A 15,832-nucleotide genomic window follows, 5' to 3' on the forward strand; every position below is an offset into this window, starting at 1 on the left:
GGCAACTAAAACGGTGCGTTAAGACTTGAACGCTTTCTTGTTCCCTCGTCCCAGATCTGGGTTGCTCGGGCCTTGCCGATTCGCACCTGCCATATTGGAACTTTCGTCGTCGTCGTCAAGGGAAAGATCAATAACCAGGAACTGAGGGGTTCATCCGGCTTAAACCCGGAAAAATGGTGCTGATATCTGCGGTACGGGATTATATCAGCCGGATGTTGCAAGACATCTCTGGCATGAAGGTTCTTATCTTAGATTCTCAGACGGTACGTCCCTTTACTAACCAACTTTGGTAATTGGTGTTCGATGGTTGGACTTGGCACTTGTAATCCTTTGCTCTGAATCACGATTTTTGTCGGTTCGGATTCTGTTTCCGCATTTGCGATTTCTAGTCATTCGGGCGAGTGATATTTCTGCTAGATCAGCTACTATCTGCGTTCAGTTTTGCTCCCGTTCCGCATCACCTACAATCATGATGGACTGTTTTATAATTCTTTTGCTTCTTCGTATTTGTTCTGACTCAGCTTCCAGTTACTATTGTTATGTTTGTTTTGCCTGCTATCATATTGTTCATTTATTTTAAAACCATAGAACAATTTACTGAAGGGATTCAATTTCAAATTTCAAGAAATTTTGAAAGGTGGAAATCTGTGGTTGAGTTTGAGTGGATATCTTTCTCAAATTGGTGCAGGTAAGTATTGTCAGTGTCGTTTATTCACAGTCAGAGCTTCTTCAGAAAGAGGTCTTTTTGGTGGAGTTGGTAGATTCCATTTCGAAGTCAAAGGAATCTATGTCACATCTCAAGGCTGTTTACTTCCTTCGACCAACTTCGGAGAACATCCAGCATTTGCGCCGCCAGATAGCCAATCCTAGATTTGGAGAATATCATCTTTGTAGGTTTTTAAAATTGTTGTCAACATGTCCTTTGGAGCATGAATTACAATTATTCATTGTTTAGGAGCAATTTTCTCCCATTGATTGAAGACACTTTGTGAATCCGTTCTGAAATTACAGTTTTCTCCAATATGTTGAAGGACACTCAAATTCACATACTCGCTGATTCAGATGAACAGGAAGTTGTCCAGCAAGTTCAGGTGATTCTTTATGTGTGCACTGTGTTTTCTTCCTTTTGGACTTTTAGGAGCTCTTTTGTCTCAGTTTGATGCTTTTAGCACTTTCCACACGGATTTTGTCGTAATAGATACTTTGCTAAGAATTCCCCCCCCCAAAACAGATAAGATGATTACTTGTCAGTTTATTGTTCCTGAATAATATCATAATTATTGTGAAATAGGTCCTTGATGAATAGAATTTCCTTTTTTTCCCTTCTTTCTCCTGCCTATAATTGTAATGAAGATTTTGTTGTAGCTTTTTATCTGATAAATGACTTCACATATTGTTGAACTTAAAGCCCTTTATGACCCTCTTCTATATTTTGTGGTGCAATCTCTAGATCTAGGGCTCATGCTGATATAGTTGTTGTTGTCCTGGTGATCCAGGAGTTTTATGCAGACTTTGTTGCTCTTGATCCTTACCATTTTACCTTAAATATGCCTTCAAATTACATTTATATGCTCCCAGCAATGGTGGATCCTTCAGCATTGCAGCGCTTCTGTGATCGGGCTGTTGACAGTATTGGGGCTGTTTTTTTGGCATTAAAACGAAGACCTATTATTAGATACCAAAGGACGTCTGACATTGCAAAAAGGATAGCACAGGAAGCAGCCGTAAGTCGTGATGAGAATTTTTTTCCTTAAAATGATTATAAAGCCATGTTTTCTAACTCTTTGACTATCAAATTTTTTTTTCACTTTTATTAAAAGATCGAGAGATTCTGACGTTACCTGTTGTTATTGTAAGTGCATTTGAGTGATCCGCTTATAGGTTTTGGCGGTGAATAGACTTTTATCTTTTATATGACAAAATATAATGCAGAGAGCATCATGGTATGTAAAGCATGCTATCATTTATGCTTGTGAGCAATGTTAAGAAGATTTTTTGCTTCTTTTGGCTGGCAATATGTAAATTAGATTCAACATGTCATATAATCGTATCCTGTTGATTGTGTTAATATTCCTAAATATCTAATTGAATTATTGTATTTGAAACAGAAAATGATGTACCAACAGGAAAGTGGTCTTTTTGATTTTAGGCGAACAGAAGTTTCTCCATTATTATTGGTGATTGACCGGAGGGATGATCCTGTAACCCCATTGTTAAATCAATGGACCTATCAGGTATCTGTGGGCTTAAAACTAAAATTTTATTGCTTACGGAAAAACATTTGCTGATTAATCCGAAAAGTTGTTTGAATATAAAAGAAATGCTCTTTTGTGTTATGGCATTTTGCAGGCAATGGTTCATGAACTAATAGGAATCCAAGATAACAAAGTAGACTTAAAATCCCTTGGTAAATTTCCAAAGGATCAGGAGGTTTGCTACACTCCTTACAAGTCATTATGAACTATTATGTCATGATGTTGGAATTTAAAAAGTGTCCTGACTGGAAAGTGATTCTTGTACTACTACTTGTCACAGGAGGTTGTGCTGTCATCAGAACAAGATTCTTTCTTCAAAGCCAACATGTATGAGAATTTTGGAGATATAGGTATGAACATCAAGCGATTGGTGGATGAATTTCAGCAAGTGGCAAAGAGTAACCAGAACATCCAGACAGTAGGTTTGTGCTTTAAATTTTTCAATTTGTTAAGATTAAAATTCTTTGTGCTGTTACTAGTATAATAAACACACCAAACACTGCAGCAAAGTAGATGGGTCGCTAATTTTAGGATTTGACTGATTGCAGAGGACATGGCCAAATTTGTTGACAATTACCCTGAGTACAGAAAAATGCATGGAAACGTGTCAAAACATGTAGCCTTGGTTACAGAAATGAGCAGGATAGTTCAAGAGAGGAAGATTATGTTAGTTTCAGAAGCAGAACAAGAGTTGGCTTGTAATGGAGGGCAAGGGGCTGCTTTTGAGGTATATGTTGTTTGTTTCTAATTATTGAAACTCTTAACTTCCTTTTGCTTAAGCTTTTCTGGGTTATTTAATGGGTTAATCTTCAGCCTAGAAAAATTATATGGTATGCACTGATATCCTAGTTGCAAGAAGGAAAAGAAGTGCAATTCTAAGTGTCAGTTTCCCGTATCACATGTACTGATAGCTGCTTTGAATTAACAATTTTACATACTTTCCAGGTTATGACTTCTCTTTCTTATGTACTCTTTTCCAGGCAGTGACAAATCTATTAAACAATGAAAGTATATCAGATGAGGACCGGCTGCGCTTAGTCATGTTGTATGCTTTGCGTTATGAGAAGGATAGCCCTGTTCAATTAATGCAGCTTTTCAACAAACTGGCATCCCGATCAGCCAAGTACAAGCCTGGGGTAAATTAATTTAAACTGTGGCATACCGGAATTTCTTCTGGTGTTCCTTACCTTTTTTAGAATTTTTTTCTGCATACTCCCCATCATGGTTAGCAGTCTTCTATCTTCTAGGAATTTTGTCGGCCACATGATGAAAAATGATTGCAGATTGCTTTTAGCTGCTTCACCTTGTCCTATTTTTTGTTTTGGATTCCTGACTAGAAATTTCACTGGATTAAATTTAGAGGACGAAATATGAAGCTACTTTTTTTTGTTTTTTTCTTGATGGCCCTGCAATGCATGAGAAAGTCCCTGCTATTGATATCTTTTGTTGTGTTACGACAGATTGTCCAGTTTCTTTTGAAGCAAGCAGGTGTTGACAAGAGAACTGGTGATCTTTATGGAAGTAGAGATCTACTGAATATTGCTCGTAACATGGCTCGTGGATTGAAGGTTTCATGGAACAAATTTGATTATTACACCTTATGCTTTATAACTTGAGTCCCAGATCTTAAACTAAATTTATTTTTGGATTATGTTAAGGGTGTGGAGAATGTATACACTCAACATCAGCCACTACTGTTTCAGACCATGGAAAGTATAGTGAAAGGACGATTGAGGGATGTGGACTACCCGATTGTTGGAAATCACTTTCAGCAGGGAAGGTTAGTTGCTATTAAATACACAGCTGTGTCTTATTTGCTTCTGGTTGCTTCTAATTTTTTCTGTCTCACATATGATAATTATCATACCTTTGAATAATCTCAAACTGGATTACGGATTCTGTCCATCATGCCGAATATGAGAAATGAAGCTACTATTCCTGGTTTATGAATAGTGCAACAACAACAACAAAAAACCTTATCCTATTAGATGGGGTCGGCTTAATAGATCGCACGACACTATTGTGTTTTATCAATGACTAGGTTTTTGAATATATTATTAACCGAAAGATCTCAATAATTTAATTGAATGTTCTTTTTGGCCTTCCTCTACCTCTTTTCAAAGTGGTTTATGAATAGTGCAGTTGGTTAATAATTTTTATATAATATATCAAATGTATTGAATGTTGATGTATCATTACTGGTATATCCATGCAATACAGGCCACAGGAAGTTATCATCTTCATTGTTGGTGGGACAACTTATGAGGAGTCGCGATGTGTTGCGATGCAAAATAACAACAATAGTGGGATCCGTTTTATACTTTGTGGTACTACGGTTCTTAATTCTAAGGGGTAAGATAAACTGATGAAGATACTTTGGATTCAAGTGATATTTTCAGCTTTTGCGTACCAATTCTGCTCTAAATTTGGCATGCTAAAATGGATAGATCTGTTGAATTGATAGTTCCAGGTTCTGGCTTGGTTCTTGTGCTGAGAGTGAAATTTGTCTTAATTGGGACTTGATTTATCTTAATTTGAATATTTCTTAAAGCGACGTGGTTGGGAACTTGGGATTTGGTGGTTTTTTTGTTGGTGAGTTATGCTTCAGTGGACTGCTTTTAAAACAAAAGCCATATGCTGTGACTAGACTCTTCCCGTTCCTCGTGAATGATTGATAGACTTTCATTGGTCTGGTCTTAAATTTGTCTTGCAGAGATTGATGTACTTGTTATATTTAGCTGTCCATTGATGGGGTGAGGATGCTTTTAATAACTGTGAAGTCTTACCTAACAGATAGTAGTCCCGATTTCTTTGGCACTATATATATCTTGTTTGAATTCGCAGGTTTCTTAGGGACTTGGAAGAAGCTCAGAGGGTAGCTCGTTCTAGCACCTCTCTCGTTTGAGGTATGTTCTGGCAAGGGCCTCGTAGATATAAGTGTTAACATAATTTATGCTTGGCAAGTGTCTTGGGTATGCATGAAAGAAAAGGTCGTTAAAGGAGTTTGACCAGGGGTATCGGACTCGATCCACTATTGCTGCAGAAGACGATCAAAAAGTTATTAAGCAGGTTGAAAATAAACGCTAGCTGATGCCTTGAGTATCCTGAAATGAGAAGTTTCAGAAACACTCGCATCGTTTCAGGAGGAAAAGCAAACACGGAGCTGGGTACAAAGATTTCTTGTAATTTCTCTGATGGGTCCACCACCCCCCGGGGTTTTGACCATGGTAATGGGTTCGTTGACTTTTGCTGAGTATACTTATACGGTGACTGTATAACCATGTAATGAATATCCCAATTCCTTTGTAAGTTTGTATACTAATAGACAAACTTTCGCGTTTTTGAAAGATACCGCTGTCCAACTACTTAATAGTGATTCAATCATTTTTTTTATTTTGAATTTCATGTGTGTTCCGAGTATCTGACGCAGCATTCCAAATGAAATCTGTAATAAAGTACATGTGCCCTTCTTTTATATTTTAAAGGGGGACGGGCATAAAGGCTGAAGCCTGTGCGGGCGGGTAAACCTTGCCAGTTTAGGCTTCTCTTCCTCGGCCCTCGCTCTCTCAAACTCTTTCTGGTCTATTGCTCAGGCAAAATATGAGAAGTAATATGGCAAAAAATTTCTGTGTTTTTGTGTTTACCCATAATTTAATTTATTAATAAAAATAAGAGACGCTTGTATTGGATGATAAATAAATGAATAATGAAAATTTTAAAAAATGATATATTTAATTTTTAAAAAGATTTATAAAATGAAATAATTTTTTTCCCCTGAAAAATCTATATTTTGAGGTGAGGACCTAACAGTCTAAACGGGAGATCGGATTGTTAGGCAGGGCGAGAAGCACGAGTGACAACGGACAAAGCCGAGCGCCAGTATCTTTTTTTTTGACCGGAAGCCGAACGTCAGTATCAAACAAGATAGATGGGAAGCTTCAGCCCTCCTGCTTTTGCCGGTTGCCGCGCACACAACATGACGTGTTCTTTCCCTTTCTTTTCTCTACCTGTTAAATATATATAATACCAAGCCAATTCCTTCACTCTTAAAATGTATACTCGCGCCTCTCGGTCAGTCACAACCCTCAATTAAAGCGCCAACTCAGCAAACCTAGGGGACAAAGACCAATCAATCGAAGGTTTCCTCGTACGAACGACTGGGATTTCGTCTGTGACTACTACATCTAATCGCTCCAGTCTCTTTAGAATCTTCTCTCTTTTCAGATAATTTCGTGATTATAGTTTTCCAACCGCCGATGCAAATTTCGTTTGCTTCTCTCTCCCCTTTCCTGGGCTATAGATTCTTGCGCAAAACTATTCATCTCGATTATACAGGGACAGAATCTTAAGCAAAGGTTTGAACTCTTTCTTTTTAATCTTCCTTCAGTAGTATCCTTGGCGCCACATTGTATTGCGTATTTCTTTTCGGTTGCAGTGAGTTATTTCGGCTCATACGCAACTTATTTTCCATTTTTATGTAGCCTAGGGTTTTTCGCATTCCTTTTCCCACTGGATTCTTCTTGCTGGAATTTTACATGCCGTGAGTGATGTGCGTGCTTTACAACTGTTGTTTGATTAACCATCGCGGCAGGTTAGTCTGATGCACAGTTGTTGATGAACTGAGGTTTCATTGAACTTCAGCGGTTTATGATGGATGATGGTTTGCTTTTTGCTTTTTGCTTTTTTTTTTCCCCGTTTTATTTTTGGGGAATACGGAGCAAGTAAGGTAAGTCATCCTCACCCGACTCGTTTGACCCTTCCTTTCAGCCTCCTCTGCTGTTATTGAATTTTAAAATTTTAATCAACCATAATAATTATAAGTTCGGCGCCACAAGGGAAGAAGGCTTACATGAATTAGTGTTTAGTTGATCGTATTAATGATGCTCATTGGATCTTTTGTTTCAGCCTCCTCTGCTCTTGTCAAATTCCGAAAGGTTAATCAACCATAGTAATTATAAGTTAGGCGCCGCGAGAGTAGAAGACTAGGACATGAAATACTGATGTTTGTTTGATCGTAGTGATGATGCTCTTATTTAAGTTCTCTCATTATGCTTTCTTCGTTTTAATGTGGTTTTTAACGTCTTACTGGAGCCTCTGCTTGATCGCTATGTTATTTATGTTTTAATCCCTACTGAGTACATGCATGATAATGCTCTTTTTACCAGACAGTTAGATTGGTTGCACCAGAAATTGGAATGAGAAGATGTAATGTTGTTGTGATGTTGCGCTCTTAGAAAAAGAAATACTATGACCTTCCATCTTTTAACTCCGGAGTCTATTCATATTGGAAGTTATTGTCTCCCTTCACCGCATCTACTTCTATTGACTTGAAAAAAACATAAAATTTTGGTAATACTTTTTTATGCATTGTAAAATATATGCATGTGGGGTAATGCAATTCACGTAGCTAACTCCACATGATGGAACAAAGCTTGTTGTTGTTGTTGTGTAGTAGTAGTAGTAGTAGTAAATTATGTGCATGTGTCACCCTGAGGACATGCTTCATAGAGTAGGAGCAATGCTCCAATTTAGCGTATGAAAGAAAATTGATATAACCATTTCCTAAGTTCCATATGGACGTTATTTTACATGGGGAGAAGATATCGTGCCTATATTTCATCAATAAACAAGTTACTGATAATTATGCCTCTCATGCTCTGTTGATTTGCATTTCCCCTCCCTAGTATAAGATGGAACAGAACTTGTTTGATGATGATTATTCACCTGAGGTAATTGACAAGGTGGAAACTAACTATGGTTATGGTTATTATATTTACTAGAGAAGGTGATGTGGGGTTTGCATGCTTGATTAGTTGACCATTCTATATTATTTGGTACCTGTGACTTAAAAACTCGCCATACCAACTTTGAGTTATCCAGTGGTTGAACTTAATTTTCCATGAAAGTATGATGCATGTATACTTTTACATTTAATGATGCCTCAAGATTTGGTTGTTTTGGGTGCCAAAACATGTGGGGATGGTTTTATGTTTTCTAATTTATCTCTCAGGGATTGTCATTACTTTATTTCCTATTACGCATAAGGTTTCTCATTGAACTATAATACTGAGTTTGAAGGATGGCCTTTAGAGTGTTCCTACATGTTGCCATTTCTTGTAGTTATTTAAATTAGTTAAATAGCGAATATGATTGTCAATGCTGGATTGTTGTCCTTGTCTTTGTGGACTTCTTTATGTATCAAAAGCTAACATCCCTGTCTACTGTCAATTGAATTTGTTAGTTCTTCATGGTGCACATTATATTTGAGGACTATTTGTCATAACAGAAGGGTGATTTTCCTCTGTCAAATATTGTGCCTTACAGGTTTGACTAATTACATACAGTCAAGAGCAGACGGAAGGAAAGAGAGTTGAATGAGTGAATCAGAAGCATCTTAGACTTTTGGAGACACCACAAGGCGTGGAAATAGCAAATCATCAAGTTGATCAAGGAATGCAGACCACTTGTTACAAGAAATAATAATTTTTTGTCATCTCAGTTTGACGGGTGCTCTATGTTCTGCCATATCTCTTTATACGCCCCTTGAGTCCATAATCAGGTCAGGAAATATGTGGTTCCTAAACCTAGGCGTGGAGTCTGCAGGAACCTTCAGCTGGGCTATCTCCAGTTCAAGCATATTTGTGCTTGTTGCTCTTGTTCTCTCCATGTATCTGATTTTCGAGCATTTATCTGCCTATAATCAGCCGGAGGTTCAATCTTATGCCTTTTGGCCCCCTTTCCCCTCGTTTAATGCTTTTTACTATATTTGTCTAGTTTTCTTTAACATGGTTATTTCACCGCTGGTAATTTCCCTTCATATATGTGTATTCTTTTGTTCAGGAGCAGAAGTTTTTGATTGGCCTCATTTTAATGGTTCCTGTTTATGCACTGGAATCGGTAAGTAACATTTATTAAATAATATTTACCCTCTTTCTTTGTTGGTTTGTTAAATCTATCTGTTTCTCTATGAATATCCGTGTCAATGTATGTTGAATGCAATGCTCCTTTTCATTTTAAAACGCTAGGTTTCTTGGCCTTGTTTAGCTAATAATACAACTTTCGATAAAGCCTGGTTTGCATTTCCTGATTTCAGGCAAAAACTATTTGTTGTGAGCTACAGCAAACATAAGTATAGGCATATGTGCTTGATTGACTACAAAATAAAATCAGCTTTATAATTTTTTTTTTTTTTTTTTTAAGTTTTCCATGAATAACACATCGTTGACTTCTAAATTTTATTATGCAGTTTTTATCACTACTTGATTCTAGTGCGGCATTCAACTGTGAAATTATCCGAGATTGCTATGAGGCTTTTGCATTATATTGCTTTGAGAGATACTTGATAGCTTGCTTAGGTATGTCAAACAGATTGTATGCCCAAATACTTCTCTCTGGTTGCAGCTGTAAACAGATTGTGCTTGTCTTACTTTTTGCTCAATTTTTTATGCTCATAGGTGGTGAGGACAAGACAATTCAGTTTATGGAAAGCATGAGTATAACGGATTACAAGAGTATAACGGATTACAACTCTCCTCTTCTAAAAGAAGCATATGCATACGGAGTTGTAGAGCATCCCTTTCCTTTAAACTGCCTCTTAAGAGATTGGTATCTTGGTCCTGACTTCTATAATGCTGTGAAAATTGGCATTGTGCAATATGTATGTGTGATTTGGTGGATTGAGATATGTAAAACCCCTTCCTCCTCAAATCAGAGTGTATCTTGTTCTGATGAATAAAACCTTTACTTCAGATGATACTAAAAATGATATGCGCATTGCTGGCAATGATCCTCCAGTCTTTCGGCGTGTATGGAGAGGGCAAGTTTGAATGGAAGTATGGGTAAGTTCAGCTAATGTATCAGTTTGTGTCTTGATATTGTTTGCTTGTGCATTGTGCATATCATAGGACATATTTCAATTCCTAAATATAAATTATGTTTTCCAATATAAATCACATATTGTATTTTCTTGGGATCACCAACTGAAAAGGTTAAATTACTATTTCTAGTTTTCTACCCTTTTCTTTTGATGGGGGAGGGCTACCTGCCATTAGAATTCTTGCGGTTTTTTTTTTTTTTCCGGACAAAGAATTCTTACAGTCTGATTCTCCTATTTACTTGCAGGTATCCCTACCTGGCAGTTGTTCTTAATTTTAGCCAGACATGGGCCTTGTACTGCCTTGTACAGTTCTATTCTGTTACTAAAGATAAATTGGAGCCAATTAAACCGCTGGCTAAGTTCCTAACTTTCAAGTCAATTGTCTTTCTGACATGGTGGCAAGGAGTGGCAGTCGCATTTCTTGTTTCAGTTGGAGCATTTAAAGGTTCGTTGGCGCAGGTGTTGAAAACACGTATACAAGACTACATTATCTGTATAGAGGTTAGTCATTGTGGGACTCTTCTATTTTTTATTCTCATTTATATTTCTTCATTATTAAACTGCTTAAATTCCCGGAAGTGCTGATATGTTGTATTATCTACGTGTTGTGGTTTGAGCAAGTTTAAGCTTTAATCAGCACCATGTGAGATCTATGAATGAAATCCTTTTGCCACTGGCAAATTTTACTGATGTGGATATGTAAATATTGAAAAGAATAATGTGAACTTTCAGGTAAATTGTGGATACCACAAATTGATTATTACCTATCTATCTATATAATTATTATAATCAAATACGTGTGGTGGATGAATTATGTATGAGCATGATCTTTTTACTGAACGGATGGTATCAGCAGCCTTGTCTTCGTAAACATTCCATAAAATTTGATAAGGGATACAATTAGAATTGATGAATGGGCGGTAAACCGCCAAAATTAAGCAGTGTATAATACCTTGGGGAAGTATCATTTTTAGTTGGTGAGCTTTGTACTCTGTTCGCGCATGTTACGGTCATACTCGCACCTGGATTATACTGAGCTCTGCTCTTTCTTGGGAAATCGTTTCAGGTCAGTGAGCGCTTTGCTTTGGGACTGTCAGAAAGTGAAGAGTCAAGCCATTTTTTTTAAACTTTAGTTTGCTGTGTGATGCTTCTGTTTGAGCTTAAATTTTTCATTTTGCGTGGCGTATGCTATAGCGTTTCCATTCAATTAAGAAGTTTCGGGAGGGCCTTTTCTTTTAATCATGGTTTCCCGTTGTATAATTTGTTGGCAGATGGGCATAGCTGCTGTTGTGCACCTTTATGTGTTCCCTGCAGTACCTTACAAAAGGGGGGAGAGGTGTGTCCGTAATGTAGCGGTGATGGATGACTACGCATCGCTAGGGGCATTACCTGATCCCGAGGAGGTTCAAGACTCTGAACGTACAACCAAAATGCGGCTGGGACGACATGATGAGAGAGAGAGAATGAAATTTACTCACAGTGTTCGTGACGTGGTTGTTGGAAGTGGTGAAATTGTGAGATATGAACATATATATACAGTTTAAACTGAGCTATCTCAGTCATCCGCCTCAAACCTAATTTTTACCCCTTCTGTCACTATATTCCAGATTGTTGACGACATGAAATACACAGTTTCACATGTGGTAGAACCAGTTGAAAGGGGTATTGCGAGGATAAACAGAACATTCCATGAGATATCAGAGAACGTGAAACGGCATGAGGAGAGGAGGAGGAGTACTAAGGATGACAGCCATCTCGTACCGTTGCGGTCGTGGAGAACAGAATTTCCTGAGCTTCAAGATATTCTTGTGGAAGGGAGTATCAGTGACAGTGGCTTGCCCGGCGGAAAGAGGCGGCCCCCCCAATCCCGAGCCTCAACATCGAGGACGTGAATTTCGTATTTCCAGTTAAAATTAGAAGACATGGTCAAATGGATTTTGACATGATTTTTTTGACTACGTCCACAGGTAATTTGATGATTTTCCCCCTTCCGCTAAACGGTTCCTTAATTAGCATTAAGAACTTTTGGGCCGTCTCATGTACATAGCCTTTTTTTGTAAATTTATTTTTTGTGAAAGTAATGAACAGGTGGGAAAGAAAATGAATACGCATACAGTAACGTTTATGTCTTTGGATAGATAAAAATATAATCAATATATAAATCATAAAGAGTTAAGCTGTTTTTAAGTCATAAATGTGATTTATTTTAATATTTGTGTTTATATGGAGGGCGTATTATTGTTTTAAATTATTGATTAATGATAATTATAAGTATTATATATGTTTTACATTTGGGGATAATCTTTCACGTCTAGCTTGAGTTTGGCCTTATCCTATAACCCTGCAAAGTTTACTGCAGAAAGAGTGAAAGGCCATGGTTTCGTCTGCATCGAGTTTCCGATCAGAAAGCTCGTAGTTCTTCTTTTTGGATGAAGAAGGCTCGTAATTCAAATCATCATATCTATCTTTAAGAGAAAAAATTTGTGCGTCCTCATGATTTGTTTTAAATTTGAATTAGGGACCTGTTTGAGTTTATTTTAGTCAAATTCTTATAGATTTAATTATCAAAGGCATTGATCCTTAACTGTTTGTTTGGATGAGAAGAAAAGTTGAGAGAAAAATGAACTGTGGGATCCACCTTATTTTCTTCATAATTTTTCTTTTCTTCCACTTTTTTTCTCTCATCCAAACAGGAAAAAAAACCACTTCTATTTTTATTTTCTTTCCTAGTTTTCCTTCCTTTTTTTATTTTCTTTTATTTTCTTTCCATCTAAACACAGCATAAATAACCAGACCTTTTACTTTTTTATGACGTGGTTAACCAGAAGCTTATGTGGCCGGATGACATGTTAAAAATATGTTTTGAAAAATTATTTTATTCACAGAAGCAGGATGGCAAGAGTCGGCCTTTTTCTTATCCACCTCTACCGGCATTTATCCAGTGAAGTTTTCGTTCTTTTTTTTTTCCCCCGGTTAATGTAACTTTTAGTCCTTTAAGTTTGTTCTTGGCCAATCAAGAAGCAAATGGTTCAAGTTTTGGTTGGATTATAAAATTTAATGTTTTAAATAAAAAGAAATTTAAAGAACTAAAATCTATAATTTAAAATTTGGGAGACTTTTAAAGAACTAAAGTATGCATTAATGTTTTTTTTTTTGTTGAAAGATTAACGCTCATATAGGATGGTCGAAGTTGGGCCTGAGCTAAGGCCTATTTGGGAATGAGTAATCCCAGCCCTATGCGCCATTTCTTTCTCCACGCGGAGGCGTGATCTGTTGACAACCGTACCATGAAAATAGGATAAACTAGTGGGGGCAAAAGTGTCAGCACGTCATAAAAAGACTTTAGGGTTTTTGAGCTGCCTGGCCACAATGCCTGCTGCGGCTGGACGAACGCCGGCCCCCTCCTCTTATATATATAACCATCTTCCGCGGTTCCTCTTCACCATTTGCCCGCTCAGCCATTCAATTTCTCAGATCCGGCCATTGCATCCTCATTCTCTCTCTTTATGCTTGTTCTAGTTGTGTTTTTTTTTTTTTTTGGGTCCTCGCCCATTCCATCTATCTTCTTTCTTCATATTGAATGCTGTGGGCAGTGATGAGTATCAGAGAAAGTCATGCACCACTCTGATGATTTTTATCAATCTGTGCTGATAAATTTCTCGTACCCATTCAATCTGAGCCCTATTTATTTTCACATCTGGAATTCTCTGTTTCTTGCAATATGAAGATCTCCTGTTTTTAAACCGATCGTTCTGGTTTCCGATGAAAGTGCGTTTGATTGGAGCCAAGTGATGGGGGTTCCTGTAACCCGAACCATGATGCGGACCGTATAGCTCTTGTAGCTTTTGGGGATAAAACTTTGGTTCCTGATGGTTCCTTTTTCTTAATCTTTTTTTTTCCTTTTTTGGTCACCGAACAATCGTTTTGCGTTCACCTCCTGAAACCTTTTAGAAACAACGCCTGATTTTGCAAATATTAAGATTATAAATCTGCTAATAGTATCACGTGGAGAACAAAGAACGCATCCAGCGCAGAACATTTTTATCTAATATCCCCAGAAGAATGAAAGGCCATCGGGTATTCGGGTGGAGAAAATGACATTTGATAAATTTGATGTAGGGTGAATTTTAGAAATTTTTGAGAAAAAGGTAAGATTTTGGATGGAACTAAAATTTTCTTTTTTAATCGCTATTTAGTTAGAAAAATCTCAACAACAAAAAAAAAGAGAAACGTTAAAATTCCGGACAAAAGTATGTCGCTGTTAATTTTATTAAAATATAATAAATAAAACTGATTTCAAATTAAAGATATTTTAAAAAAAATTATTTAATTTTGAGATTTTTAAAAGTATTTGGTTGGTTTCGTTTCTTTGTACTCGAAGAAGACGAGAATTTCTTCACCAAAAAAAAAAAGACGAGGAGAATTTGATCTAATTAAAAATTAAAGATAAAAATTGAGTGCTGAAAAATCCTATCGAAAATTTTTTTTTATTATAAAATTTTAGGAAAAGGGTCAAGCTTACCTACGATCCAAGTACATGACACCTAACGCTTGATTTACTGGGACCTATCTTTTTTTACCAAAGGATCTGTACATGTAGTTTCTAAAATTTTTACTTTTTGTTACCTCTAATTGAACTTTTTACGACGATTTATGACCATTTTCCCCATGTCATTGATATTTTGGAGACCTTGCTTGAAATGGGCCGTAGGAGGCTTGAGTTATGAGCCGGGGCTGGGGCTGAGATCGACGGATGCTTACAAGTGTCTTATTTGTCATTACGATTGAAATCACTTATAAACATGTTTTATATAAGTCGAGATAAAATTCTTTTCACATATTTATTTCGTGTTTCGTAAATCACGATTGAAAAGCTATTTATAAGCTATTCCAAACGAACCCAAAATCTCAAGTGGTGCTAGTGAATGCGAGTGTTTCATCTTCAGGGTTTTTTATGCGGCGTTATGAGTAATTAAGCAACTTCACATTCTCACGCTTCCCTGGAGGGTGGAGACAGTGGGTCCGGAAAATGAGACCTAACCTATCATTTTGAAAGCCCTTCTGTAACATAAATAGCCTTAACTCAATTGAAAATAACAAATAATTTTATGATAATTTTTAAATGTCAGTTCAAGTCTTACTTTCTTCTGTTAATTAAAAATTTATACATTCAGACTTTATTTTTGTGCCTTTTTCCAAGTATTTTCTCGGTAAAATAAACTAACTAAATGGACAGTACAGTGTACATAATTTGACTATGCTGCCTCGCTTATGCGAAGGGAGAGAGTCAGGGTAGGCACGATGCATGTGCAATAGCACAATAATAATTAATGTGTTCTAAATGTTTCTGGAACTAAGCTCTCACCAATGCCTGCCCTTTTAGAGCAGCTGCTTTTGCATAGAACAACCGTCACTCTGCAAGCCCAATTGCAGATCTCTCTAGCTTGAAACCATACCTCTCACATTCAATGAAATCAGAACTAATCCGAAAAACCCATAAGCAATTCTGATTTATATTGACATAATCACGAAAATTGAGTTCCCTCAGTTCCGCTGTATAATATAACCAAAGGAATCCCGTAACTCCATAAGCCGTTTCATATTCAAGTATGACAGCAGTTAAAAAAGACAATCCTTCCGTCGTAGCTTTTCAGTGTAGTTTTGTTTTTGGGTTTTTTCTTCTGTCGCCCAAAAAAAATTA

General features: G+C 36.9%; 2 protein-coding genes and 1 non-coding gene across 7 annotated transcripts; all 3 read left to right on the forward strand.

Moving 5' to 3' along the window:
• The first annotated feature begins 94 nt into the window (after positions 1-94).
• On the forward strand, positions 95-5,655 carry LOC114737818 (vacuolar protein sorting-associated protein 45 homolog). 3 transcript variants are annotated; one of them, XM_028925803.1, is made up of 14 exons: positions 95-263; positions 689-890; positions 1,012-1,091; positions 1,497-1,724; positions 2,109-2,234; positions 2,350-2,430; positions 2,536-2,677; positions 2,804-2,982; positions 3,236-3,391; positions 3,716-3,823; positions 3,914-4,035; positions 4,476-4,607; positions 4,969-5,008; positions 5,100-5,655. In XM_028925803.1, exons 1-13 carry the CDS (start codon positions 174-176, stop codon positions 4,973-4,975), a joined length of 1,653 nt encoding a protein of 550 aa, XP_028781636.1. In that variant the 5' UTR covers positions 95-173; the 3' UTR covers positions 4,976-5,008; positions 5,100-5,655. The 3 variants fall into 3 exon arrangements, with proteins under 3 accessions (XP_028781636.1, XP_028781634.1, XP_028781635.1); XM_028925802.1 differs by lacking the exon at positions 4,969-5,008 and having other exon boundaries at positions 174-263; positions 5,100-5,161; positions 5,299-5,655; XM_028925801.1 differs by lacking the exon at positions 4,969-5,008.
• A 1,017-nt stretch (positions 5,656-6,672) lies between these two features.
• On the forward strand, positions 6,673-12,322 carry LOC114737817 (protein LAZ1 homolog 1). 3 transcript variants are annotated; one of them, XM_028925800.1, is made up of 9 exons: positions 6,673-6,689; positions 8,580-8,965; positions 9,096-9,152; positions 9,502-9,610; positions 9,710-9,912; positions 10,005-10,093; positions 10,377-10,632; positions 11,403-11,645; positions 11,739-12,322. In XM_028925800.1, the coding sequence occupies exons 2-9, from the start codon at positions 8,825-8,827 to the stop codon at positions 12,021-12,023; spliced, it is 1,383 nt and encodes a 460-aa protein (XP_028781633.1). In that variant the 5' UTR covers positions 6,673-6,689; positions 8,580-8,824; the 3' UTR covers positions 12,024-12,322. The 3 variants fall into 3 exon arrangements, with proteins under 3 accessions (XP_028781633.1, XP_028781632.1, XP_028781631.1); XM_028925799.1 differs by lacking the exon at positions 6,673-6,689 and adding an exon at positions 6,718-6,846; XM_028925798.1 differs by lacking the exon at positions 6,673-6,689 and having other exon boundaries at positions 8,401-8,965.
• Positions 12,323-13,718: 1,396 nt separating this feature from the next.
• On the forward strand, positions 13,719-13,813 carry LOC114737821 (small nucleolar RNA Z221/R21b). The gene has a single exon (XR_003739468.1). It is a non-coding gene; the product is annotated as a small nucleolar RNA Z221/R21b (small nucleolar RNA).
• Positions 13,814-15,832: the final 2,019 nt, after the last annotated feature.

This window comes from Neltuma alba, unplaced genomic scaffold (assembly GCF_004799145.2).
Source record: "Neltuma alba isolate B1F8T4 unplaced genomic scaffold, ASM479914v2 tig00013498_pilon, whole genome shotgun sequence".
Classification (NCBI taxonomy): domain Eukaryota; kingdom Viridiplantae; phylum Streptophyta; class Magnoliopsida; order Fabales; family Fabaceae; genus Neltuma; species Neltuma alba.